At 42.9% G+C, this 27,079-nt stretch overlaps 1 protein-coding gene across 19 annotated transcripts in view; it reads right to left on the reverse strand.

Annotated features, from left to right (window-relative positions):
- The window catches only part of tacc2 (transforming, acidic coiled-coil containing protein 2), a 50,707-nt gene that overhangs the window by 18,802 nt on the left and 4,826 nt on the right, over positions 1-27,079 (reverse strand). For 15 of the 19 annotated variants that reach the window (XM_034897448.1, XM_034897433.1, XM_034897446.1 and 12 more), the window contains 5 exons: positions 22,916-23,151; positions 22,580-22,687; positions 12,632-18,685; positions 10,992-11,579; positions 6,474-6,770 (listed from right to left, as the gene is read on the reverse strand). In XM_034897448.1, the coding sequence (XP_034753339.1) occupies positions 6,474-6,770; positions 10,992-11,579; positions 12,632-18,685; positions 22,580-22,687; positions 22,916-23,151 (7,283 nt within the window). The remainder of the gene's footprint in view (positions 1-6,473; positions 6,771-10,991; positions 11,580-12,631; positions 18,686-22,579; positions 22,688-22,915; positions 23,152-27,079) is intronic. The other 4 variants (XM_034897449.1, XM_034897447.1, XM_034897445.1 and 1 more) reach the window with 2 other exon arrangements.

Genomic DNA, 27,079 nt, shown 5'->3' on the forward strand with positions numbered 1-27,079 from the left:
AGCACTCTCTGACTCTGTCTCTCTCCCTCTCTAACTCTGTCATCCACTGATATTCCTGAGTTATCTTTTTCTACCCCCACACAGCGTGTTCTATTTCAACACTGTTACCAGCTCCTGCTCCCAGTGCAGAGTCACGTCCTCCTTTGCACAGAACAAAACATCACCCCACCAGCCTCCCGACGGTACCTACTGTACTCGTTGCCTAATTCTGGTTCCCACAGGCTCTCCTGAAGGACTATTACGTTTCCCAGACATGTGTCCATACATACAGTACTGTAGTGGAGGCGCATTGATGTGTCTGTGCACGTGCTTCGATTCTCTCATCCTTATTTACATCACAAAAGCAAACAACAACAATAACAACATGCTTTGTTGGTTAACTTGGATTTTAATCTCTGAGATGGATTTGTAACAGCATGCATGAAAAGATTGAGTAAGGGAAAGCTAAAATGCATCAAAAACAGATTGGTAACAGAACAACGACTCAAAGAGATGTTTGGCTTCAGCCTGCAACAGTAAATAACAACAAATACCCATAATATTACTCACTGGTGACTGCATTCTGCATCATAAATCACCTGGCATCCACAATGAACATTTCTGTTACATGGTTTGAAGACATAAATAAATAAAAACAACATGGCAAAGCAGAAGCAGTTGGAGCTGCTCTCTAAACCTACAGCTTTTAAACAAAGTGGTGTTCTTGATTTTGATCACACTGTGAACACGTTGGTTAGGTCAAACTTACATGCGTTCTTGAGAGGGACAGGGGGTCTCTCCTTGCTCCAGGGACTCGTTGGCTCCCATCCTCAGTTAGCTCTGACCCCCCTGCCTGCTCCTGCTCCCCAGCCACCCTCCACATCCACCTGCTTCCCCCTCCCCAGCCCTCCAAACTCCCTCTCCTTTCAGTCTGATCCTTGCAGAGGAGACACGCAGCCTGTGTCAGAGGAGGTGAGCACCGGCTGGGCTTACTGTGCTGCAGTGCAGAGGATGAGAGCCTCCCGCTCGCATCAGGAGCAAAACAGTGGATGATTAACGGCTCCTCACTGTGTGCACAGCATCCCCGAGCCTCTGCTGCTTACACACTGGGAATATTTCTATTTCTCATCTGGTGGTCAAATGATGCAACACCAAGACAAACACAATCTCCAAGAGCAAAATGTAAACAAGAGAATATTCCAAAAGAAATACGATGAAACAAAAATCCTGCTTTCTTGCCGTCTTGCATGAGTGTGTGAGGTGGCGCTTCTCTGTTTGGCTGCTGATATCGCTGAGCTGTGTTGAAGCTCTAGATGCCTCCTCCCCCCTCTCCCCTCCACTCTCTCCCCTGACTCCAGCCTCCTGTGCCTTTAAAAAGACAGGCAGCTTTTTCTCGTCTGCTACCGTGACTATGCAGGGGAGCGAACAATAGCAGACCCCCCCAAAACCCCATTGACTAACAGGCGCTTTCTCTTTCACTCTGTCCGTCCCTGTCTTCCTCCCTTCCACAGCAACCGTACCTCTCGACTCTGTCTTTCTCCTGCCAGGGTCCCCCTCTCTCACTCAGTGATTTGCACAAGGAAAACGTAATTGTTGTGCCTCCTTTTCACACAATGGAAGTTCCCAGCACTTAGAGTGACCAACCAGAGGGATGCCTGAGGTAAACAAAAGAATCTGAGAAACTAGTATGTGTGTAGTATTCACATCTGAAACTATTATGTTCTCTGTAGCGGCCCTCATGAACAAAACAGGCATTGTGAGACTTAACATTAGACCAAAATCCAAACTTAAATATAATGTTAACTTAAATATTATATTACATGCTGTAAGAGAAGTACAAATACAACCCAGTATCAGATTAAAAAAAGATATTTATAGAAGCTTAATCCAGAGTTCTTTGCTCTAGAGGCAGCAACATATGCTTCATTTCTAAATGAATATCATCTCTGTGTTTAAATCCCTGGACAGCAGGCTGGGCTGGTGATCTAATTTACTGGCACTCTCATCAAACCTTGAATTGCATCAAAGACTGGAAGAAGAATGACAATATTCTGTCTAGTCCAATATCCCTTTTGACATCTGTGTGTGAGTGAAGGACACAGAAAATGTGTCCTGTGGAATGGAAATAAGAGCGGGAACAGATTTTGCAAATGTCGCATTGATTGTCAAAAAGAAATGGGAAAGAAAGGCGTTGGGAATATGAGACGACTTAATCTATTGTACACTCATGGGAAAGTGAGGAAATAGGCCTTGCTACAATAGCGACTTTTGCCAGAAGCACCCGTCACACAAACCTGCTGTACGCAAGTTTCAGGTGTCCTACCTCTGCCTGTGTGGACTAAAAAGACAAAATCTCCAGTTCCACGTAGTTCACTAAAACCCTGTGTTCATGTCCAACCTGACACCCCAGTTAAAAAGGGGAACATGAAGTCCATTAATTTATGTTCACAAAGAATACTGATGTGACTCTATTCACGGATGGGTCTGTGGGTCGATGTTTCACAGCCCGAGGGGACAAGTAAAAACGCTGCCCACTCACAGCTCCCAACATAGACCCCTGCTAAAGCAAAAATATTGATTGCTATTATCATCCCTACCCCCTATAGCAGCATAAAGATGTATCTAGGGCAGCAATGCATGTATGTGTGAAGTACAACTTCACATTCTATTGAATGGCTGACATTAACCTCTTCTCGGTGTTGCTACTTTAAGAGCTTGGCCTTGCACTGCTGTTCCAACTTTAGACCAAAGAAAATGAAGAAATAAAAAATTCAACAAACTCAGGCATTGGAAGATATGGCTGTGGCAGTTTTTTCTGAAATATTCATAACGGTGCTCAAAAGGAAACAGGGTCACTACAATCCACCTAAGTGTAGCCTGCCAGAGGGTTTGAACATAATAGTGTCTGCTTCTAAGCAGACTGTGATGGTGCAGAACAGTTTGTGGTTTCATAGGTGTGGCTGGAAGCTTTGAGCAAAGATTGGCCAAGCCATATTTAGGTAATAACATGGCAGTAGAGAAAAAAGGGGTAGCCTCAAAATGCCAAATGGATTTTAGTTAAATTAAAAATCTGAAACATGTCATGTCCTGTTATATAAGAATCTTTAGAAGTACTGTAGAAGTGAATTTTGGGTTGTGATTATGTAGCCAGTTCAAGTTGAAGTGTGTAACTTAAGGGTAGAGTCTCACAGATTGCTGCGGCACAAGAAAAAGAAAAGAAAGAATAACAAACAATATGGAGCATAACTTGGCATAGAAAAAAATATGGAGACCCAAGATTACTGAAATAACCCTATGCAAGAAAACAATGCAAAAAACCTCAGAAAGGACCCTAAAAGAAGGGAGCCCCCCTTTGAAAATTATAGGTGCTGTCTGAGTGGGTGATAACAAAATAGCAAATGAAAGATACACTATGACAGTTATATTCTTCAGTGCTTCATGTTACTAGTACTAGACATGTTACAGCCTGGACTATGCCGGAATGTTGACCGTTTATTAGTCCAAAAGCATGTCTTTACAGCAGTAGGTCTAACACCAACAACAGAAGCTAGAGTTACCCACAATCCATCAGGCTTCTCTTACTATGGATCTTATAGTGGCCCAAAATACACAACAATTATAACGTAGCAGCTCTGCAAGTGACATGCGGTTTAAATAAGTGTTTTGGGGAATCTATATTTGTGACAGGATGCTGGTTGCTGATTTGCCACTATGATCTTCCTGCTGGACAGCTGCTGATCGAGCCTGGAGCGTTTCTCAGATGATAAGAAAAGGCTACACTGCTCCCGTAAACAATCACTCGTGGGGTCAATGTCTCTACAAAATGTCCACACTCAAGACTTCATCTAAGGGACTTTGTCTGCATTTACAGAATATCCTCTTACAATATATTTCGAGATTATGTGGCATTCCTTCTCTTTGTATCATTAAAGTAAATGCTAAAAGCAATCAGTAGAGTCATCAGGGCACTTAAAGCCTCAAAAGATACCAATCAACCCCTTTTCTCAATCACAGACATGTGTACTGGGGAGAATACATTTGTCACAAACACAAGTAAACGAGGACGTTTGGCTATATTTCAAAATGCAGTGCTTTACATCAGTCTCTCTCTAATGCCTGAAATAGAAGAAAGTGAGTGCTATTACAATGACCACATATTAAGTAGACAGGAGGAGCTGATTGGTTTGGGGACATTCAGAGGAATCCAGAAAAACAAAAGAACCAAGGTGCTCCTCACTTTTTAGTGGTCACGGCAAAAAGCACTAAAATGACAGCTTAATTATTTTGAAAAATTGGTAATTAAAAAAGGAAGTCTGACATGTTTTTCATGATTTTAAAGAAGGATTTAATTATTACTCACGCAACTCTTAATTAATGATTCAGGCAAAAGCTCAAAAAAGGTTTGTTTTGCCTATCACATGGTAAAGGAGTAGGCAGGTTCAAGACCTTGAACTGGCCATCATTTGCCCAGCTGAAGCAGGGTGGGCAATACGATAATATACATATATATCCGGACAAACAATATTGTATATATTTTTGTATTTCATTTCTATCGTAATGTCAAAAAACAGCAGCCAAACTGTGTTCCTGCAATATTTAGGTCATCTGGACATTGTTTTATGTTCTGATCCTTGCACACTGTGCACTAAAGTTCTTAATTAAATAAGAAACTTCTTATTTATCATTTATACAAGTATACAAACATAGGCTTTACAACGTGGTTATTTGATATACACTATTTCTTTATTGAATTACTACAAAACATGCTATATTTGATTATCGAGATATGAAGGACTTATATCGAGATAGAAGATTTTGGACATATTGACCAGCCCTTTGCTAGGGTGACTTTGGGCAAGATGAAATAATCAATGTCTAGCAGCTCCCCGGAAGTAGCTTAATATATCATCATCACTTCATTGGCAGTAAAGATTGTTATTTTTAGTGCTCTTGCATTTCATATGACCTTCATACTCAAACAAATGTACTAGAATAAAAAAATAGTTCACGTTAAAGCTGCACATAGGGTGGCATTGCGTCTCTGTGTGTCTGCAGGTAAAAAACAAAATCTGTGATATCCAATCAGAATACTCCCTCCGTGTGATGGTGCTCCTCTCCTCTGTACTGGTACCTCTCAGATATCATAAATAATATAACAACACTATGCTAGTCTCGCCTTCCCACAATTCTGGTCTTCTTTGAGAAATGGAGGCTTTTAGAAAGCCAAATAGAATCCCGTCATAAGCAAGTATGTATACTTCTACACAGAAAACAATATATTGTCTTTTCCAATTCATCACTGACACATACTGAGATACATAAGAGCTGGTGTGTGTCTCTGATTTACTATTGTATATACACGTGCAGCATTCAGACAGCAGAGTGCAGACACAGGCTGGCAGTACAACATGAACCCTGTGAAGGGAAAATGCCCTCTACTGGTTGTAAATGACAATGCACTGTAAAAGTGGCTGAGTCATTCCCTTATAAAAGTAAGTCTATAATATCACTTGCAAAGCCAAGATGTAATGCAGAAGAATATTAGCTGATGCTGCAAAATAATGAGGAGCATTTATATGTAGTCAGCATCAGTGTTGTGAATGAAAACCATTGTGTTTGATAGCTTCGTGCCATGACAAGGGTGACACACAAGCAGCTGTAATAGCAAGCAATCAGCCATTATAGGTCAAGTGGTTATTATTGGGCTTATTATGAAAAGGTGTGGTGTGTAAACGCTCTACTTTATCCTTTAATGTTTAAAAACATTTCACCCAGGTGCTTTTGCCAAATGCAACTTAACACTAAGTTTATACAGTAGCAGATGGTGTGCCATGAGTTCATGTGGTAGACATGCATAGCAATGTAATCTGTAATTTTAGGAGATGGCAACACGGGTTGCTGAAACAGACTCTGGGTTTCACTTAGAATATGGCAATAATGTTGTATGCGATGTATCTGTAAATACTGAACATTGTACAGTACTATATTTATTAATTCCTTATAGTTCAACATTTATTGAAATATGCTTATTCACCCATCTTTACCGACAGTAAGGTGAGAAGATCGTTACCCCTCTTTATCTGGAGAATGGTATTGACCTTTTCATTACACTATCACTATGAAAAAGAGAAGAAGTATTCCTTTAAGTTATAAAAAGGAAACAGCATGGATGACTACCTTTCCACTAGTTTCTCTCTTTTAGCTCCGTAACTCTGAGAATCAACATCTAGAAGATAATTCAGTGTGCCGGATGTCGATGTAATGCTGTAATTAGACCTGAACTATGGTCGAAAGGATAAGGGCACGGCTACTTCTCGTTTAGCAGGCTAAAGGAACTAGTGACTGCACAAATCTACTGTGAGGTCCTCCAAAATCAAATTGACGTGTTCCCGTCACATGTGTTAACACGACAGAATGAACCTCACAGTGAAATGGGAAATGACCTAATGAACCGGTTAGGAACAGTGACAGTCAGGCAGAGTTCAAGGTCCTACCTTAAAGGAGGGTGGCAGGGTGCAGAAGCAGGGCAGTGGTCCTCACCCTGGTAAGCAGGAGGTACAGGAGGGGAGGCAGGGGCTGGAGGAGGAGGGGGAGGAAAGATGGGAGATGCAGGTGGGGTTGGTAGAGCTTCAGTAGTGTGCCTCTCAGGTGGTGTGGGAGAAGGACTGGGAAATTCGGTGGTGTCTTGGAGGTGAGGAGGGAGGGCAGGCAGGAAGTGGTATTCAGAGGTTGGAGGTGGGGATGAGGCAGGGGCACGGTCACCTCTTTCTGCCTGCTCAGTGAGGGAGGACCTGCAGGGGGGAGAGCACAAAACATCTAAAGACGGACCGAAACAAGAAGGCCAAGTTTGGCGATTCGGAAAGCGTTCTGAGGACACGCTCCACTTTGCTCTACACAAATGAACCATGACCGAAACTTACCTCAAAGTAGAGAAAGCCGGAGCACTCTGCTCTGTGTCCTTAGTCAAACCTAGTAGTGACTTCAAATAGGAAATGCTCACTCTAACCATCCTAAGAAGGCTTTTTCATTTAAATGAACTACTAATGAAACTCCTCCCGCCTGTACCCTTACACGATAGCTCATGTTTCCCTTGCTTGCTCTACTTGCCCTCTGCAGTGAAGTAGCCTGCTTTAGGTTGTCTGGCTCTGTCATCATTGGCCACCTGGTGGAGTGGATTTGGCCCTGATCCAGGCCAGTCTTATCAGGACTGGTAGGCTCTCTAATCTGAAAGGCAATGCGATGGACGCCCATGCAGCTGTTCCCCACTTGGGGCATGCCTCCTGTTTAGCTCTATAAATACCCCAGTTGCCTCTGCTGCAGACGTGAGCTTCACAATACCTCCATCAACTAAAGCACATTTACCATACTCAAGCATTAAGTCAACTGCCTGCTGAGCTGAACTTTCCAAATGTCCCTTCCAGCTCATTTAAAACTGAAATTGAGCTTGGTTATTCTCCATCTCCCTCCAGTAAAGTCAGAACTTAATGAGGGTGTAGGCTTTTCTCGAGGGCGTAGCATATTATAGTTTATATCAAACACAAGTCTGGTGGCAGGAATGTTGCATAAAGAGGAAACGACCTACAACTTTATATATTATTTTTTATTTTGTCTCACTTTTCTTGTTACAAATCCTCAGTCGGTGACTTACACATGCAGGCCAAAGCTAAACATATGTAGGCATCTGTGGTTAACTAAGCACATGCAGCCCGGAAATAGAAACAACCAAGTCACAACATAGTCTGAGCAAACTATCATAAGACACACTGCTGTCTCCAAAGATGGACAGAAACTGCTATGGAGTAGATAGAAAAATAAATCCAGCACGTATATAAGAGACAATTGGCCGAAAATAAGATTACCCTGGACACAAGCGTAAAGTATTTACTGACTCAGGGGCTTTAATGTGAAGATAATGGCAGCTAACCCAGTCAGGTTAACAGCTAGAGCTTTCAAACTTTTTTCCAGAAATGATGTCATGTGTAAGAACTAGCAAATGATTTATAACCAGCATAATTAACAACATTAATGCCACAAGTCATAGAGAGCACATGTGCTCTTTTTCAGCAACACACTTCTTCACGTCAGTGTAGTTTTACATTGGCATTAACACCCGGACGGTGTCCAAACAGTTTTGTACCGTTAGTAATTCAGCAGTGTGCCGGGCGTTACTCTAGAACACCTCATGAGCAATTCTTGAGAAGGCAAATCCAGCTTTCACAAGGCTAGTCCAGGAATAAAGGCAGATTCTCTAACCTCTTGTTTCATGACAGTATGGTTACTTTGACCATACTGTCTACACACATACACTCACACTCACCCACACACATACTCACTCACTCACTCACTCACACACTCACTCACTCACTCACTCGGGAAACCGCTGGACGCAAAGACAGCAAGTCCACGCAGGGTGTTTAATGATAAACAGAGAGTTGTAAATAAAACCAGCTGAAAGTACTAAGAAAAGTATGTTTTTTTTAGTGCTGCAATGATGAGAGGACCATTTCTGTCCTGCAGCCAGCAGCTAGCTCATACTGTCCCACACACACATACCGACACACGCACACACACACACACACAGCACATTTAGGAACACATTGTATATATTGCAAACACATACTTCACAAATAATAATTTAACAATTCTATTCTGCAAAAATAGAGATTAAAATGTTACTTAAATTCAGTCACGTGTGGTTGAATGAATGGCAAACATCAGATTATCTACTTTACTTATGCCAGCAAAAGCGCATGAACCTACAATCGCCATGGCAACTAGTCTATTTACAGTACAGTACAATGTGGGCAATAGCACATCCCACTTCCTTTTTACTCCATAAACATGGATGAAAAATATACCTCATACCAAGCTAAGTAGTCACAGCCATTTCCATAGTGTTTCTTGAGTAAAAATGGCTTTACAAAAGACTTCTATTACATTTTATGAAAACTAGTTGTATAACTTTCATTTTTACACAACTTCAGACTTTTATGCCACATGTCACGCAGCATACATTTTCTGCAAGGCCATTTCAAAAGTCTACCATGCCAGCAATATATTTGGAGAGCTCACAGACAGTAGCTAAACATTAGATGTACTGCTACTGAGATGTCTCGCCAACCCAGCCTCCACATCAAGTAGGCCAGGGGAGCACAACATGCTCTAACCTGTAACTTTTTTTTTTTTTTTTTTTTGCAACTTTGCTCCTTCTTTACCGCCTTCTGTCCGTCCATCTTTCTATTTGTCCCTCCCCTCCTGCCATCTGGTGAGATCAGAAGAGTTACCTACAGACCATCTGTTGCATCCACCTGGAGAGACTTAAACACAAAACGCCTATTGTGGACACATACACACACAAAAAGAAATAAAGAGGTACCCACTTCTTGTTAACTCACCCAGATTTCAGCCATGGAGGAATCCATCATACAACCTCAGTGCTAACTACATGTTAGTGATGGAAATGACTTCTGCTGAGCGCCTGGTGAACTCCAAAACACCAGAGCCAATAAGTGTATGTCCCAGTCCTTCTCTCCTGTGCCTGTGACTCTGACTGACTCTGTCATACACACTCACACCGCGGCACATGCTCAAGTGTTTCTCGAAACTCTGGCTTTTGTTCCACTCTGTCTGGTCTGTGAAAATGACTTCAGTGGGGCTGAGTGCCTGCCCAAATTCCTCCCACTACAGGGTTCAGTTCACAAAGCTGCGCAGACTGAGCAGGACTGACAGCTAGGACAGCCTCTGGGGGTGGGGGGAAAACCCATACCCATACACACACACACACACACACGCACGCACGCACACACACACTGCAGTCCCATTTCTGTCTCTGGCACACATATGCCAGTGTAACTTTATCTATTGATGAAACCTATAGTAGAAATATCACTGTCACTCCTCCTCCCTCCGACTCTGAACAAACGTTTGTCTCCAACAGCAGTGATGGGACAAGTGTTGTGACTGACAGGCAACAAGTGCTACTGTGCTCTGGCATGTGGGATGGCTCCTTTAAATGCAGCAGACGGCAGGAAAGAGTGACAACTAACAGAGATAACTGAGGAAGCCGAGAAATGTTCCAGCTAAGTAAAAAGAAATCCGCAGCAATGATTGAACTTAATTAAAATATCGTGTATCATTTATTCAGACAGTCCTTACATAATAAATAAACTGGAAGAGACCGCTTTAACAACACAGCCTTAGATGCGCAGTGTACACTCTAGTGACATATGTCTTAAGTTTTTAAGTAGAAGAATGACATACATGGAAAGCTAGTCCAGCCAGAGCTATTAAAATACTTAAGTAAATACTGCAAGCCCACGTGGAGGTTGAACTGAACAACTCACTGGTTTATTATGTGTATATCACCTAGTCAGGAGATTGAACAACATAAAGGGTTCACTTCTGTTTCAGCAACCGGTATAAATCTGTGAGACTCCATCTCATTCGTCCGATCAGACTGTTAAACCGCTGCAGACAGCAACAACCTACCAGACGCCCTCGACGTGTCTGAAGGCCAAACAAAGCCTCCGAGGGGACTCTCCAAGCGCATGGAAATCCATTTGAAATGTGTGACAGGCAGAGCTGCTGAGCTGTGAAGCCCAATTCCCCCTGAGCCCCCCCCCCCTTTTCACAAATACATGAACTGCAATAAAATGTCTCGGATACATCACTGTAATGGAAATGTTATGATGAGTTTTAGGAAAACTATCAGGGCTAAAAGGTCATATACACATCATTCTGATGTCTGCAACCCAGTCCACCTCACAATTACTAGTCTCTATGTAAACCTGTCGGTCTTTATGGTAAAAGGCTATAATTTTTATGTTAACCAGACTCTGACTGAGCTCTGAAAGAAAACCATCCCTTTGCAGCATCCTTACAGGGAAAAGTTACTCCTCAAACCGTAGTTTGTAAGGCTTTCACTGGAATCTCCAATGGGACAATAGGTGGAAGTTGTTCAAGTTGTTGTAATTGAATATGTATTAACCTTATGATGTTACGAGGGCACTCACCCGCTGTCCTGTAGCTCCTCAGCAGGGCTCTGGACTGTTTGTGTCACTGCAGTTTCCTCAGCTGGGATCTCCACTGGTTTTTCCACTTGCTCCTCTGGAAGCTCACAAATCAGCTCCTTCTCCGGTTCTTCTGTTGTTGTCTTTGATGGTTCTGGTTCTTTATTCTCCGTTGGTTCTGGCAACTCCACTTCATATTTTGTTGGTTCAGGGAGCTCTTTTGTGCTTTTCGTTGGTTCCTGTAGCTTAGTTAGCTCCTTCTCTATTTCTGAGAAAGTCACTGGCTCCCTTTTTGGTTCTGAGAGCTCTTCTGGCAGCTCTTCTTCTTTCTTGGTTGGTTCTAAACGCTCTACTTTCTTTGTTTCTTCTGGGAACTCTACTGTCTGCTGTGTTTGTTCTGGGAGCTCTATTATCTTTTTCAAAGGTTCAGGAAGATCCACTGGCTTCTTCACAAGATTCAGAGGTGGGATCTCTGTTTTCTTCGCTGCTGCTCGCTCCGGTGGTGCGATCTCCTCCAGTCTCAGAGGAGCAGCTATCTCCTCAGTCGGAGTAAGAAATTCTAGTTGGGGAGACTCCAGAGATGGGAGGGGTCTGGGAAAACAATGCAAAAGAAGAGGGAGTTTTAGTTTATAGCATATGCACAAGGAATGACTGACACATGACAAATGTGTGTCCTTGTGTGTTGTGAGGACGCTTTCTGTGTGTGTGTGTGTGTGTGTGTGTGTGTGTGTGTGTGTGTGTGTGTGTGTGTGTGTGTGTGTGTGGAAGCACTGTAGGTGCATGTGTGTGTTTATGCTGTTGTTTCATTGTGTTGAGCAGTGTGAGAAAAGGTTCATTCTTGCGCTGGAGAGTAGGGGCGATGTCACAGCTGATGTCATCCTTTGAATATAAAAGGCTGCATTACTTCCACAAGACTTCAACCGGCACATTCATCTGACCCAAGCTCGAATCACAGACAAAGTGCAGCTCTGTGTTTACCTCCTCGTTCATATTCATTGTCCCGCTGCTCTCTGATATATCACTCTTGACAAGTCCTGTACATGGTGTTACTGGAATGCCAAAATAATAATAATAATAACTGCAGCAATCTATGAAGAGGCCTACTAAACAACTGATATATTATCTGAACCTCACAGTTTTACAACAAAAATAAATATTGACATTTGTCCACCACAAGGGAAGTTTGGGGTCCCCTGCTGGAGCTGCTGCCCCCGCGACCCGATACCGCATAAGCGGTCGAAGATGGATGGATGGATGGATGGACATTTGTCCACCTTATTAATTCTTAATTATGTAGGTGTAGTTTTGATTGTTGTGGCTGGTGGCACAAACTACATATGTGCCTTTCCTTCTGTGTACTGGAGCAGACATGTAATGCTCACATGCTACTTTGTGTAACAGATTGAGGGGAAGCCCATGCTGACCTCCACAGACCTTTTTAGACATTAGTTACATGAACTTTAACTTTTCATTAACATAGTTTTATTAGCGTGAAGTCTCATGTGTACTTCTCTAATCTGGTTTCTTAAAGGGATATTATTTTTCTCACGCACGCACGCGCACGTACGCGTGCGCACACACACACACACACACACACACACACACACACACACACACACACACACACACACACTTGTGTTTACCTTGATGTCTCTTGTTTACTCTGAGATTGGGATGCAGCTTCTTTTAGAGCTTGTATCCAGTTTGTATCTGGTTCTTGAGCTGGAAGTCCAGGAGCCGGACTCTCTGACACATCGGCAGCCTCCGTGTTCACAATCACTTGTTCAACAGAAGCTTTTTCAGGTGATATTCCTTCTCGGTGGGAATCGGCAACAATGAGGTTAACCGCGGTATCGTCTCGGGACTTTGACAAAGACACCTGATCATGTGGCTTCTCTGACTGGCTAGGGGCTGCAGGTGGAGTTGATGCACAATCATCCGGGCACTTTGACAAAACAACAGATGGGCCTGTGGTAATAGGACTGGTTTTATCTTTTATATCATTGTCATTTTCTGTTGCCTTAGAAAGACCAGTTGGATTTATGACCTTCTGTTTAGTCATTGCTTTATTGTTTAATGCTTTTATCTCACTTTGTCCTTTCCCCTGGCTGCTAGCTTCCCCTTCTTCCAAAGGTGCTTTATCTGCCTTTGTGATCTCCTCTACATCAGGGCCTTTTATGGGTGTTTGTACTACCGGGCTGCTTTGTGTGGTTGAGGTTTTATTGAAGCTTTGTAGCTTGAGAGGCCTGCACACTGTATCCTGAATTTCACACTCCTCAGTTTGACTACTGTTGCTTTTCACAGCCGTGGCAGCACTGAAATCATTTTCCACAGTTTCGGGTTGCCCAACCAGAGTACTGAATATCTTTGTGTGAATTTCTTCAGCCTGGTTTGTACTTGGAGTAACTGCCAAATGATTGGCATGACTATCTCTGCTGACCTTTGAGGAAACAGAGATCTGGGAAGGTGAAGTCTCATGTTCCTGTGATGCAAACTCAAAAGATACAGCAGTGTTCTTCAAGGTCTCAGGATTTCCATGTTGGTCTTGACAGGCGGCTGATAGATTGCCTTTTTCATGGCTTTTACCAACCGGATCATTCACAAATTCAGTGTCTGTAATTGACCCAACTACCCCTAAGGCAGGGCTTTTATTCTCATCCAACCACTGTCTTGTCTCATCTACATAACAGCCAGTTGTTACACTCCCTATTTCAGCCAGGGCATTTCTCTCAGCAACCCTTCTACTCTTATTTAAATCACTGGCAAGGTGAAACCGCCCTGCTTGTTTTCCCTCTCCATCACCGATCACTCGTACGTTGCCACTGCTGTCATCCCCTGTCAACTCATCACTCCCCACAGAGCCGTCTGTGCCCTCTGCTACCCCTTTCACACTTGGAACCAGTGCTTGGGTCTGCCTGACCTGACTGTTGGTCTTTTCTCCCCCCTCTAGACAGCCATCTGACAATTCCTGTGTGGGATGTCTGGATCCCAGACACTGTAGGTAGTACAGACACCGCTGCTGTTGCTCCTGTTGCTGAGCAAAATAGTTGGGCTCTGGTGTGGACTGTGACTGGCCAAGACCTGCATTCAAATCTGGTGCTATGTCCTTGTCGGAGCTGCTTTCCAGTGTTGCTGTCAGAGTTTGGCGCAAACTCTGGTCATAAACAGTTTGAGGGTAACTACCAGAATCTACCTCAGCATTAAACATGTCCTGAGAGGAGAAAGAAGTCTTGCTTTGTCTTTCAGATGCAATGCCACTCTTCCTTTCTACTTCCTCCTTTATATCACTTATTGGTGATTCAGTCTTGTACGCTTTATGTTTATGTTGTGGCTGCAGGTCTCCAATTTCCTCTCCAGCCTCTTTATCTCTCCCATTACTCTGTTGTGGTGCTGTGTCTGTCTTTCCTTTCTGCATCTTACTGCTGTCTGCTGTTTCCCTTTGATTATCCATTGTTGCTTCTTCAACTTTTTTCTTTTCCTCTGCAAACACCGTGGATGTCTCATCTCCCATTTTCTCTGTCATGTTGTCTTGTTTAATTCCATCATAATCCTTAATGGATGCTTCACAAATAACAGGTTTGATGCCAACAGGGCGTGGCTCAGAGTGGGATAGAGAAATTACATTATCAGACCCACCTTTTACCAGTACACCCACTGCACCAGGGGGGTGAGGAGGAGACAGATTTTCCTCTTGTGAAAACGGAACATTTAAATTGTTAAGGACTGAAAACTCAAATTCAACGACAGTCTCCTTAACGTCATTTCTATCCTCCAGTTTTGGACAAGTCTTATCTGCTTTGATGTTGACATCACTGTACTCCAGATCATGTGCTAAAGACATTTGTGTAATTTCTCTGCTCTTGTTGCCATCCACCTCTCCAGAGACTTTGGTGCGGTCACAATCAGCGCTGGCGTAATCGGTCTGCACAGGAAGAGAGATATCACAGTCTGCAATGAACTCCAAGTGACTCAACATTGGACCAGGAGGCCGCAGCACAAAAGAAGAATTACCGGCAAACTGCTCGATAACAGGAATTGACTGGTCAGAGGCTGTCACTTCTGAAGTCGCAGATTCATCCTTTGTCAGAATAGCAGAGCAAATTATGGGCTCCGACCCCTCACTGGCTTTCATGGGATCTGTAGTAACCAGTTCACGAGGAGGTGTTTGATCTAATTGGGTGGGAGGCTGAGAACTGGGGTGACAAGGCTTTGTCTGAAGAGAGTCTGTGCAGATCACAGTTTCGGCTGTTGAACTGGGGTCAAGGTCCGTAGAGAGCTGACCAACAGGTAACTCAGTGGAGACATTACTTAAAGGCGTGCAGGTAACATCATCAGCTGGAAGCACAGAACATGAGGAGAGAGGATGTAGGTTACCTTCAGCAGCATCCGATATTAAAGGGGACTCCTGGGGCTGGCCAGCCTTGACTAAGGCTTTAGACGAATCATGTAACTTATCTATCTCTTTCTCAGTTGACAAACACAGGGTTACACCCTCCTTCTCTGTTTCTGCCTCTATTTGCTTTGTCACCTTTGCTGACACCTGTTCAACTGTTGGATGATCAGCCTCAGAGTCTGCACTTTCTGCCGTTTGTATAACGTCACCAGCCTGATTCTTCTCAGTAGGACATGGAAGCTGTTTTGAGCAGGCCTCAGTCGCTGACTGTAAATCCACTGTGTTAGTCTCCAAGTTGTTGTCACCTGACTGATCTATGTTACTGTTCTCCTTGATATCTTTTGTCCCCATATTTCCTTTATTCAACTGGACATTGTTCTGTGGCTTCGGGGAGTCGGCTGAGCTCCGTATTGCTAATTCATCCTTAGCAGGAGTTGTATCTGCGGGGATTTCTGGCTGTTTCAAGCTGAGAAATTCTGGGAAGATGTAGCTGGCCTCAACCACAGGATGGTGCAAACTCTCATGTACAGTCAGCGGAGGCAAAGAGGCGCAGTCCATCGCTGACACCGACATGTTCCTGAGATCCACAGAGTAACTGCTTTCTTGTTTCACAGTGTCCGCAAAGTGAACTCTGTTGTTGCTTCTGCTTCTGTTACATACGTACACATCCACTCCAGACATAGCACCACTATTGCTCTGTTTCTGGACTTGAAACTCTGCGTCTGCACTTACGGCTGTGCTGGTTTCTGTTGTGCTACTTTTAGGCTGGACCTGTTGAATGTTGCTCGCTTGTCGCTCGACTGAGGTTTGTTGAGAAGTAGTCAGTAGCTGTGGTGAGATTAAAGACAGCAAGATTTGACCGTTATTTCTCTCTGTCTCTGGGAGGGATGATTCCCCACAAATATGTCCCAAAGACAATGCTTCTTCTGAAATTAAATTCTGTTTGAGATCAGCCCTTACCCCTTTGTTTGTCTTGCTGGAGCTCTGTTCACGGTTAGTGGGGAGAGGTGAGATGGCTGCGCCATGCTGTTCTTGGCAGGGTTGAGATAGACGGTCCTGTTCAGTGCAGATGCTCTCAGGGATGGTAGCAATCGGCTCAGTCCAGCTCTGTGACTTCAGCTGTGACTCTGCAACATCGGTGGGCGGACGCGTCTCTGTCGCGGCTGATGACACCCCACTAGCTGAGCCTTCTGGCTGGCTGAATGAACTGTGCTCAGCAGCCAGCCGTCCTTTCTCTCCCACCTCCCCTTCTCCTCCCCCTCGTCCTGCTTCCTCCAATCCCACAGCACTGTAATCCTGACAATCAGGACTAGTGAGTAACCCAAAGGGAGAAGTATTGATACAGGCTTCTAACCGGAGTGGCTCCTTTTCTTTGTCTCCCTCTTCAGCTGGTGAGACCCCGGTGTCTGCACTGCGAAGGCTTGTTTCTCCCGGTCCCTTCATTTCTGTCTCAGCAGAGTTGTGTGGCATTTTGCTGCTGCAGCTTTCCTCAGATGAAGCCTGTCCCTTTTTGGCTAAAAATGCAATTGAGCATTTTCCCTGTGAACAGATTAATGCAAGCGGAGGAAGGCTGTCCAGGAGTCCTTCTTTCTCTTTGTCTGCAGAGCTGAGGCACTTTCCTGTACCCCCTAAATCTTTCTCTCCAACTGCTTTCTCACTCTCTGCGACTGCTACAGCAGCTACTCTCTCCAATGATTCACGCCTCGTGCTTTCTCCCTCTCCCTTGCTTTCTATCAGTTCTGGCATCGTGGGTGTTGCCAGTGGCAACGCAGCAACCACCACTAAAGGCTCTTCAAGGGCACTATCCACGCTGCTCTCTCCCACACATGTCCAGCTGTTGGAGAGTGGGCTGGGATTCTCCTGTGTGAGTATCACTGCTTCTGAGGTAACTATAGTTAACTCATGTGTTTGTGCATCTGATCTCTTATCAGCAGAGGCAGCTGGATTGATAACTGTAGTTTGGACATGTGTCATGCTTGTTTGTTGGTTATCTGTAACACCTCCGGTTACATGTTGCTTCGGCTGTGGGATTTCATCTGATCTTTGATTTATGCGACGTGGGGCATCTATAGGGTTGTGGTTATCTGACAGATGAGGCCTCTGTGAAAGAGCCTGGTTGGACGCAGGTGAACAGGCAGTAAGATGATCCTGCCTGCTATGAGAGGATGATAGTGGGGGGCTGGGGCCGGGCTTTCCCCCGGGACTCAGCTGTTGCTTTGAGGCAAACCCATTATCAGGCTGTTCCCCACAAATCACAGCCAGAGCTGCCAGTGACACCAATTCTGCATTTTCTGTTGAATCTATATGATTTCCTGCATTTATGAGAGACACAGCCTGTAATTCATTTTCAGGTTGTACTACTGCCATTGCCTTTTGTCCAGTCTCTGTGTTCTTCTCTTCTATCTTTTTCTTTCTCCTTTGTTTCTTTTTGTCTTTCTTCTTTGACGTTTTGTCCTGCCCGGCGTGTTTGGCACATGGAGAACTCGTCATGTCTGACAATGCATCTTTATCCTTTAAATGAAGAGTACTGCACTCTGATGTCTCATCAACTGATTGATCTTTCTTTCCCGTTTTAACTATACAAACGGTAATACTGGACTCGTCACGCTTTTCTTTCTTTATGTCTACAATCTCTGTTATTGCCTCTGTGTCTTTCTGCCTAATTAGTGCATTACAATCTAGAGTGCCATTTTCCTCGATGCCTGCTTTAGAATCGACATGTTCCTCTCTGGAACTGTTTCTCACGTCAGAAAATGCTACTTCTTCTTGAGTTTCCTTAAATAAATCTGTTGTTGTTTCTAATTGTGTATGTGTGTGTCTTTCCTTCTGCTCATTTATCTCTGTTTCTTTTTCTGCCTTTTTTTCACACTCCGTCCCTGCTGCACCGGCACTATTCTCAGTACCCAGTATGTAATTCCTAAAACTAAACACAACTGTATCTTTCTGACTGCTTTCTACTTCACTGTTTCCATGTGTACCCTTGTTTCCATGGCCCCCGTTGCTATGTCCCGGCTGGACTGTGATTGGAGGCAGTGAAGATGAGTCATTGAATTTATTAACCATCCCTTCTCCAGTTTTCTTGCCTACATCATTAACCTTCCCAGGCGTGATGCTGGGGGAGCCTGTGGGATTAAGTATGCCCAGTGAGGCCATTTGTTCTTCACATTCCTGGATGGCCTGTTTGAGTTCCCGATCTAGGAGCACAGATAGGGAAGGCGTCGAGGGTCGGACACCCGTGTCAGGTGTGGCAGTGGGCCGAGGTGAAGGCTGAGCATCTGTGAGAACTGGGTTGCTGTCATGAGGCCTGAGACGAGGGTAAGGTGACACAGTTAAGAGTCTGGCAGGCAGACAGCTGGTCATTCCAAAATGCCACGAAACGCTGCTATTGGCAGAGCAGAAGCCCATGCTCAGACATTGCACTCAATAAGCACACACAACACACAACTGTACTCATAATGCCTAGGCTGAGATGTATATTCTCTTACAAGAAATAATATCAGCTCTGTTTGTAAGCATATGGTTGTTAATGAACATGCAGGTCTGTTCATACACACCAAAACAGGATTTCTTCAGGCATTACGCTAGGTAGCTACTATACCATTTCCTAAGCCTAGCCTGAATTTCTAATTGTGCCAAAAGCTTAATAATGAATTTTTATTCAAATATTTAATTGGTTAATTATTTGTTGGAGCATTGCCTATATTTTTAATGCTAACCTTTAAAGTAGGAACCTAGTACAAGCAGCATGAATGTAACAATCCTACTAGTAGCAACTACTAATTATTGCAGTAGCATCCATATGCTGTACAATGGAAAGCACTATGAACGTCTTAGGCTGCTGTGAACTGTCATTGTGTATACTAAGCAATACTGTCTGTTCCATCATCCTGACCAGTGCAATGAATACTATATCAAATAATTCAAAACCCAAAAAATGTATAAAGAGTATAGTAATGAGTGATTGTAATAAACCATGTCACCAGATAAACAACATTACATATCCATGCTCATGCACCAAAAATCCTGTCTCATAACGTACTATATTAGAAGAGATCAAAGCAGAGGCATTGCTCTACAAAGCACTTCATGAAGTACACATCTAGCTTGATAGTGTGAGTGCTTGCTTTAACGCCTTTAACTAACAGGCTAGCTTTGTGCCATTCAGTTGTAATTGCTGAGTCATTGCTAAACCATTAGCCAGCAGTACAGAATAATGCTGCAGGATCTTAGTCTTTAAGCCTCACAGAGTGTATAGATCCAACATCATTTATTTAGTATGTATTACTTATGTCATCAGCTGGTTTCTTGAAATCTGCTCATCATGTTAAGATGTACAATAAATACATGAAGTGAGAAATAACCTCAATAAAGCGTCCATGGATGTGATTGGTTAACACAGTCTCCCCATAAAGACTGACATTTCCATGTAAACACGACCTCTGCACTGACAACATGTTTCTCACTCACCTCACCAACTGCTCTCAAGCCTGTATCTAATTCACCTGGCACTCCCTACTAAAGGGTGGAGCAGCAAAATAGATTAAACTGTTTTCAGCTGGAAGGTTTTGCTATGAAACATGCTGTTGCCTGCCTTCTCTACAGTACCTGAGGTGGAATGGAGGTGCTTCTCACAGTATTGCATTTTAAGACTGCGCGTGTCCTCTTACTCTGCAGGGTTTAGCTTAAAAAGCGGGAACTTTATTTCTGCAGTTTGAGAATTTGATATACACAGTAAAAGTTTGCAAAGTACTTACCTTGGTAACAATTTACAATATAGTACACACAAATGTAAGCAGTTACAAATACTGAGAATTAATGAATTGTTAATGAGTAGTTCCTGAATAACTCTGATTTGAGGACTATAAAGAATGTAATGTTTATTTACTGGCGAACAGACAGGGATATACTTTAATTATTATAATTAGTTTATAAATTAATTGGAATAACGACCATTTTCTGTGTTCCTGATTAACTATGAAGTAACCTCTGAGGAGCTCACACTAGTAACAACTGATTCCTAGTTACTCTTTTTGTGCACCCCCAAGTGGTACATCATATGGAATGGTTACTAAGTAGTTTCTCATAACTTTATGATTTTATTTTTATTTATTTTTTGTGTTCCCCTTATTTTTACGCATTGACATCAAGCTGGAAATTCTGGCATTTTTAGCACATGTATAAAAATGCGTTTTCTTAACTGCACTGTCCCCTTCTTAAATAACCTAAATTGAATTAAAACAAAAATAAGTATACTACTGCAATGAGTCAGCTTGTCAGAATACACTGAAGCCTCAAACAAATTAGTGCAATCAACTCCAGCTCTCAGACAAAAGCAGAATGCAAGGCAACACTAGAAACAGAACATTAAGTCAGTCTGCATATAATTCACCAAAGCATAAATAAAAACAACCTCAACTCAAGCAAAGTCCGCTAAGACAGGCAGCACCCAAACAGGCGATATCCATAACACTCCAAAATGAGTTTGAAACATTCAAACACTGTGTTATCCTTTGTTCCACTAAATGCTCAATAGTGTTACTCTTAATCATTCCTTGTGACCACACTCCCACAGCAGACTCGCTATCCCCCATCATGCTGAGTCTAATGGCGCTTTGTCATTACATGGTCTGCTTGACTAGCCCGCGGTGGCCCATCCTCCTTTTTCCATTGCAGACTAGTACCTCCTCATGCGTCAGGCGAGAGTGGATAGACGTTGAAGAACGTGGAACATGTGTTGTTTTTGATTCTCGGCATGTGGCTCTTGCCACAGTCAGAAGACATTTTTAGTTTCAAAAGAAGCTGGAAGCAGCAAAAAAAAACACTGCAGGCTAAACTTTTTAAAAGTGGCGTATGTTCAGGGCCATGGATGTATTAAGATAACACACAATCAGTACGCGCTGTCGGTACCCGATGTCACAACCCAATGTGATTCGAGTGCAGAAGTGAATTGCTCATGCTCAGATTTAAACGGTTTACGGCATAAAGTGTCATACTTAAAATGTCATTTGTGAAATCCATAAAATAAACTTTTCTCATTACAAACAACAAAAGAAGATGGAAATCTTTTCAAAAACGGTTTAGCTATCTATGATTGTTTGCTTGCCAACATTAGCTCAAACCGCCATTCAAGTGACAGCCTTTGCTGTATTTGATTGCTAACTTGTAGCTAGCAGTGAACAAACTTCATTATGTGGGTCCATTTGTACTGTATTGGCATTACAGAAGTCTCTCATTAGCATCTTGTAGGCTACTTGTCGCAAAGTGATGCATGCGCGACTCACATGCAGATGTGAGTTGCGCACGTTCAGATTTAAACGGTTTACGGCATAATGAGTCATACTGAAATTTGTTAAATCCATAAAATAATAAACTTTTCTCAGTATAAAAACTAACATTTATTCAAACTGAACACTTGGAAAAGCTGGCTACAGCTAAATTAAGACTTTACAGTAATAACTATAAAGACAAGTGATTGATTGTATTTTAAATGAGCACAAGGAAAACTGACGTAACAGCTGTTATATATTTTAACGGTTATTATCAGTTTTTGACAAGAATAATGACAACACAGTAAAAAATGGACCTACATAAAGTTAAATCACTGCTAGCTACAAGCTAGCAGTCAAACCCAACAAAGGCTGTCACTTGAATGGCGTTTTGAGCTAACGTTAGCAATCAAACAATCATAGATAGCTAAAACGTTTTTGAAATGATTTCCATCTTCTGTTATTTGAAATGAAAAAGCTTATTTTATGGATTTTACAAATTTCAGTAAGACACTTTATGCCGTAAACAATTTAAAAGTGAGCATGCGCAACTCACATCTGCACTCGACTCACATCGGGTAGTGACACAGTGTCGTATATCCTCGAAACAGGATCATCATCTGCGCACGCGCTAACATCTTGCACATGTGCAGGACGGATTGTGCGAGCAGCACAGATCGGGTACCAACACACTCCCTAGCTAGCAATAATGAAGCCGTGATTAGAGACGATTCTCTCCGACCAATCAGTAGTCTGCAGGTTTTCACGTCACCTTTCGCCTCAGCTTGTTCGGAACCTTGACGGAGGTGATACTAAAAAAAAGTACAGTTTCACAGGTACCAGGTATTTTTTTTTTCATAATAGAAAACCAATAAAGGAGTTGAGGCGAGTCGAGCAGGTACCATGTAATGGAAAAACGCCATATGTGGTACCTTTCATTTAGGACAAGCGATGATCGACTGACTTCAGTGTGATGATGCGGGCCCACCAGCAGGGGGTCCACTTGCTTACATTTCCTCGTACCTGAGCTAGTCTGAGCTCTGCTAACACAAACCCACACACGTACAAAGACACGTACATGTATCCTCTCTGTGATATAGCAGTTTTATTATAACATTTAGATATAAACTGATATAATTATTACCTCATATTTATTTATGTGTGTGTGTGTGTGTGTGTGTGTGTGTGTGTGTGTGTGTGTGTGTGTGTGTGTGTGTGTGTGTGTGTGTGTGTGTGTGTGTGTGTGTGTGTAAGACGGCTCAAGTTACCCCAGCGAGGACTCCCAGATGTTGAGCTCACTGCTGAAGTCTAGACTAGGCAGCAGGTCATGAGGAAACTCAAGCTCCTCCTGATCTTGAGCCGCACCTCCACTCTCCTCCTCTCCGGTGAGGACTGGGATGTCTGGGAGCACTGGTTGGGACAGCAGACTCTGCTGGCTGGTCGAGGCTTCAGTCAGAAGCGCTCTGTTGTCCCTCCGGGTCAAACTCTCAGCGTGAGCTTCAGCCTGTGTGAGAAAGCCAAACATAATCGTAGTGAGCTACATGCTGGAGTCTCCGCTGCACTATACATGATAGTGTGTTGTTAAACAAGTGTGAGCATGTTGCGGACTAACAAGGGAACTCCTACAGATTAAATGCTCAAACATTACTATCAAATAACTCCACCCTTGTGTGAAACTATTAAGTGTTGTTTCTGGAGAAATGCATAGTTCATGTTGGTTTGGAGAATTACTGATTTGAGTCGAGATTAAAGGAGTATTTCCATCATTCAAGTCTAGAATGTATTCCAGGCTCAGTGCAACTGCCAAATCTCTGCAGCTTTGTTTACACTGCTGAGCACACCACTATTCTGAAAAAAATTCATTACAGTCTGGTGTTTTCCACCTTAGAAACATCTCACAAGGAAGTCTGTTACAATAAAACATTTCTAAATAATTGTTAAAGACAAACCAGTCCAGCAAGTCTGTGACATGTACAATCAGACATGTGGTTAGGCTAATCATCTAATCAATAAATCATTTAGATCAGAAATCTTCAACACCACCCTGGGGCCCCTAGGGATCCTCATAGTTACTGCAGGGGCAACAAAATTGTTTTTTCAAAAATTTAAAATGTCTTAACATAATTACAGTATATTATTAGCAAATATAAATCAGCCTCTTTTTGAAAAAACAACATAGGCTCAGTGACCTAAAAGGTAAGGTAGTCACTGAGGTCGCCATCCACAGATACAGTTAACCCTTAGGACTCACTGTGTCACATGTACTTTCAACATTTGAACATGATTTATAAAGTCATGGGAACAAATATTTTAATAGTAGAGATGGTCTGATTCCATTTTGTTTTGTGCTGCATGTCGTCCCCCATCTCTCTCCTCCTTTCATGTCTATCCACTATAATAAAAGGGAAAACCACCCAAAAAATAATCTTTAAAAAAACTAAAAAGTGACTTAATCTGGTTTACGTGGACTTGCCTTAGCGTGCCTTAGTGTTTCCTTCCTGTCTGTCCCACTGGTTGACAAAAAGACAGAATACAACCACAACCACAAGCCACAACACTTGTCTGTGGCATCACGTTACAATATTGCCCTCACACCACTCAACTGTGGACCCACGATGTGATGGAATTTCTCCCACATTGCCCTCACCAGTTAACAGGGGAAACAGGAAAATTTCCATAATTTCACCCCCATCAGACATAAACTGAGGTGTACAGTTGCAAACAAATCTGCACCTGCTTAGACACATAAAACATGTGCAGGTATAACGCAGCCCCTTAACAATCAGTATGCAAGCGGTTTCTTACAGAGAGCTCCTGTTTTTAGGAAATTAGGACTTACCGGTGTGAGTCCAGAAGAATAACATGGGTGAGGAAATGCTGTCCATTGCTGAGATTCAGAATTGAATCTGATCATTCATTATTTATGAACCAGTAATAGACAGCATGGCCCCCCACGAGGAAAGGTGACCATTATTACTGACAAGAGTAAATGATCATTAAATCTTTTTGGAACCAAGTATATGTACATTTGTTTTTACCTTTAATAAACTTGCATTTTCCCTCATTTTAAAGTTATTACTATAGTAACATGGTAAAACATGTATAAGCTATTATATTAATTAAATAAAAACAAACAAAATTTAAATGTTTTACTCATTCAAGATGGACTACAAAATGCCACGTCTGACCTCAGTGGTGACCTTACTGAACGTAAATACTGGAGACCGGTTAACAAGGGAAGCTGTGTGTGCAGTGGGGAGGCTCGAAGTGACTGGCCTTACCTGTGTCACCGCTACCAAGAGCATCCTTTGTGTGAACCACAAACATGAATTTTACTCACACAAACACAAGAATAAAAACTCATGACTGTACTAGGCCTTTAAAACTAATTTTAGAGGAATGTTGGCCAATTATAAAGCCTCTCCCTCTGTTCACATCTGCCTATGCAAAGCTCAAGCCATATTGGGTTATTTTTAACTAATTTAGACTACTCCTGCCAGCAACATTTTGGTTGCAAAAAAAAGAACAAAAAGAAAACATTAAAGAACAACAGAGAGAAACTGAACCCAAAAAAGCATTGCTGCAGGTAAATGTCACTCTGAAGGCCTGTGATCTCCATACAGCTATAATCTTCTGTCTTAATGTCACGTTCAAACAGAACACGTTTTGTCATGAGATGGCTGTATGTTGACGTGTCTTGAGTTTCCTGTTTCCTGCCTGAACTTTCTCACCTTTGCTATCAAGACCAGATAATGTCCCAGTGGAAACAGCCTCCACTAATATAATATCAACTTAGAACAGAACACAGAACAATAAGCACCAGCACTAGGTGGCATACCCTGTTAGCATATCATTGGCCAAATGATATAAAGTGGAAAAGCACAGCCCTTGTTTTTCTTACAGTGTTAGTTTGACCCTCATGCAGTTAAAGCACTGTATGTTATTAATTAACCCGTAGCAACCAAACAGAGAGCAAACTGAGGTTGCCTGGAAACTGCTACTTCGACAGTCATTGAGTAAGCTAGCTTACTACTTACTGTTAATTCAATCTGGCAGTGCCCATACGTGTGCTAACACAACTTTAATGCTTTACACATGGCTGTTGTAAACAGGGAGAAGGTAGTGCTAAAGTGGGACCAGGTCCTTACTTGGCCCCAAACAGCAACATTACACAGGTTTAAAAAAGTCCACTCTTTCTATCAAGTTTCATCCCACCATCCGTGTGGCACTTACCCAGCAGTGTGCTCCACCGTGCTGAAGGTGACAGTGCAGTGCAGTGCTACCCTTCTACCTTGCTCACTGTCCAGGCAGCCTCTGCAGGGCTCTGTAATTTCAAGGGGGCAGAAGACGATACAAACATGCTGCAACACATGCTGCTGACGCTCCCTCTCTTCTCTTGTACTGACTAAGCTAACTTCCTCCTCCTCTACAGTCCTGTGCTGTCTTCTGTTAATGCCGCTCCCCTGTTAAATTTCCATGAGCTTCCTCGGGATGTTGATGTGTGTGTGGAGTGTAGAAACACTACACTACCACGCACGGACAAACACAACGCCCGCTACTGGGACTGGCTGACTTGACTGGGCTGGCCACGGGAAGGTAGCCTAACGTTGCCGAGAATTCTCCTCCCCCTTTACTGTATACTCATTCTAGTCTGCTCTCTTCCTATTCCCTCCTCCTCGTCCTCTGCCTCCCTTCCCTCTTTTCTTCCTTCCTTCCTCCCCTTCAACCTCTGTTCCGGGCATCCTCCCCCCTTTTCTCGCTGCTGTATCTTTTGGCTGGTTGCACTCACTGACTGACAGTGCCTCTGCAGGTGATTGCTGGGAATTAGGCCAAGGGTCGGGCCTGCAGTGACCCCCCCAGAGAGCGGATCGAGTTACACTCCAAGAAGCTTTGGTTACAGGTAGGCTACATATCAACAGAGACACACAACAGCCCCCGCCCCTGCGTTATAAAAGCTTCATCCAGTTTTGACGTCTGAGTGTTAAGGTGTGACATCAACATGGACCTGACAGCACCTTCTAACACACTCCCCATGGCCAAATAAACACAGTGTGCTCCCCTTGAATGGCTCTCAGGTATAGGGAAATACAAACAACTGTTTTTAGCCGGTTAGAAGGCCCTAAGTGTCTCCTGTGGCTGATTTTCAAACAATATTAAGTTGACCACAATGTATAAGCTAAATATAAGTATTAGCGTCTGTGTAATTTTGGGACCAGTTGTATGTCTTCCTGATAAACCATCATCAAAAATAGACAAACTAGCCTACACAACCAGGCCACAAAATCAAATCTGTGTCAAAAAAGGTTAGTTGTAATAATAACAATAGTGTATACTTTATTAATCCCCCAAGAGAAAATTACAATTTATACTCTGTTGTTATTACACACATTACACACAGGCCTGAATTACACATCCATGCTCAGTACCTACAG

This window comes from Etheostoma cragini, chromosome 17, assembly GCF_013103735.1.
Source record: "Etheostoma cragini isolate CJK2018 chromosome 17, CSU_Ecrag_1.0, whole genome shotgun sequence".
NCBI classification, from domain to species: domain Eukaryota; kingdom Metazoa; phylum Chordata; class Actinopteri; order Perciformes; family Percidae; genus Etheostoma; species Etheostoma cragini.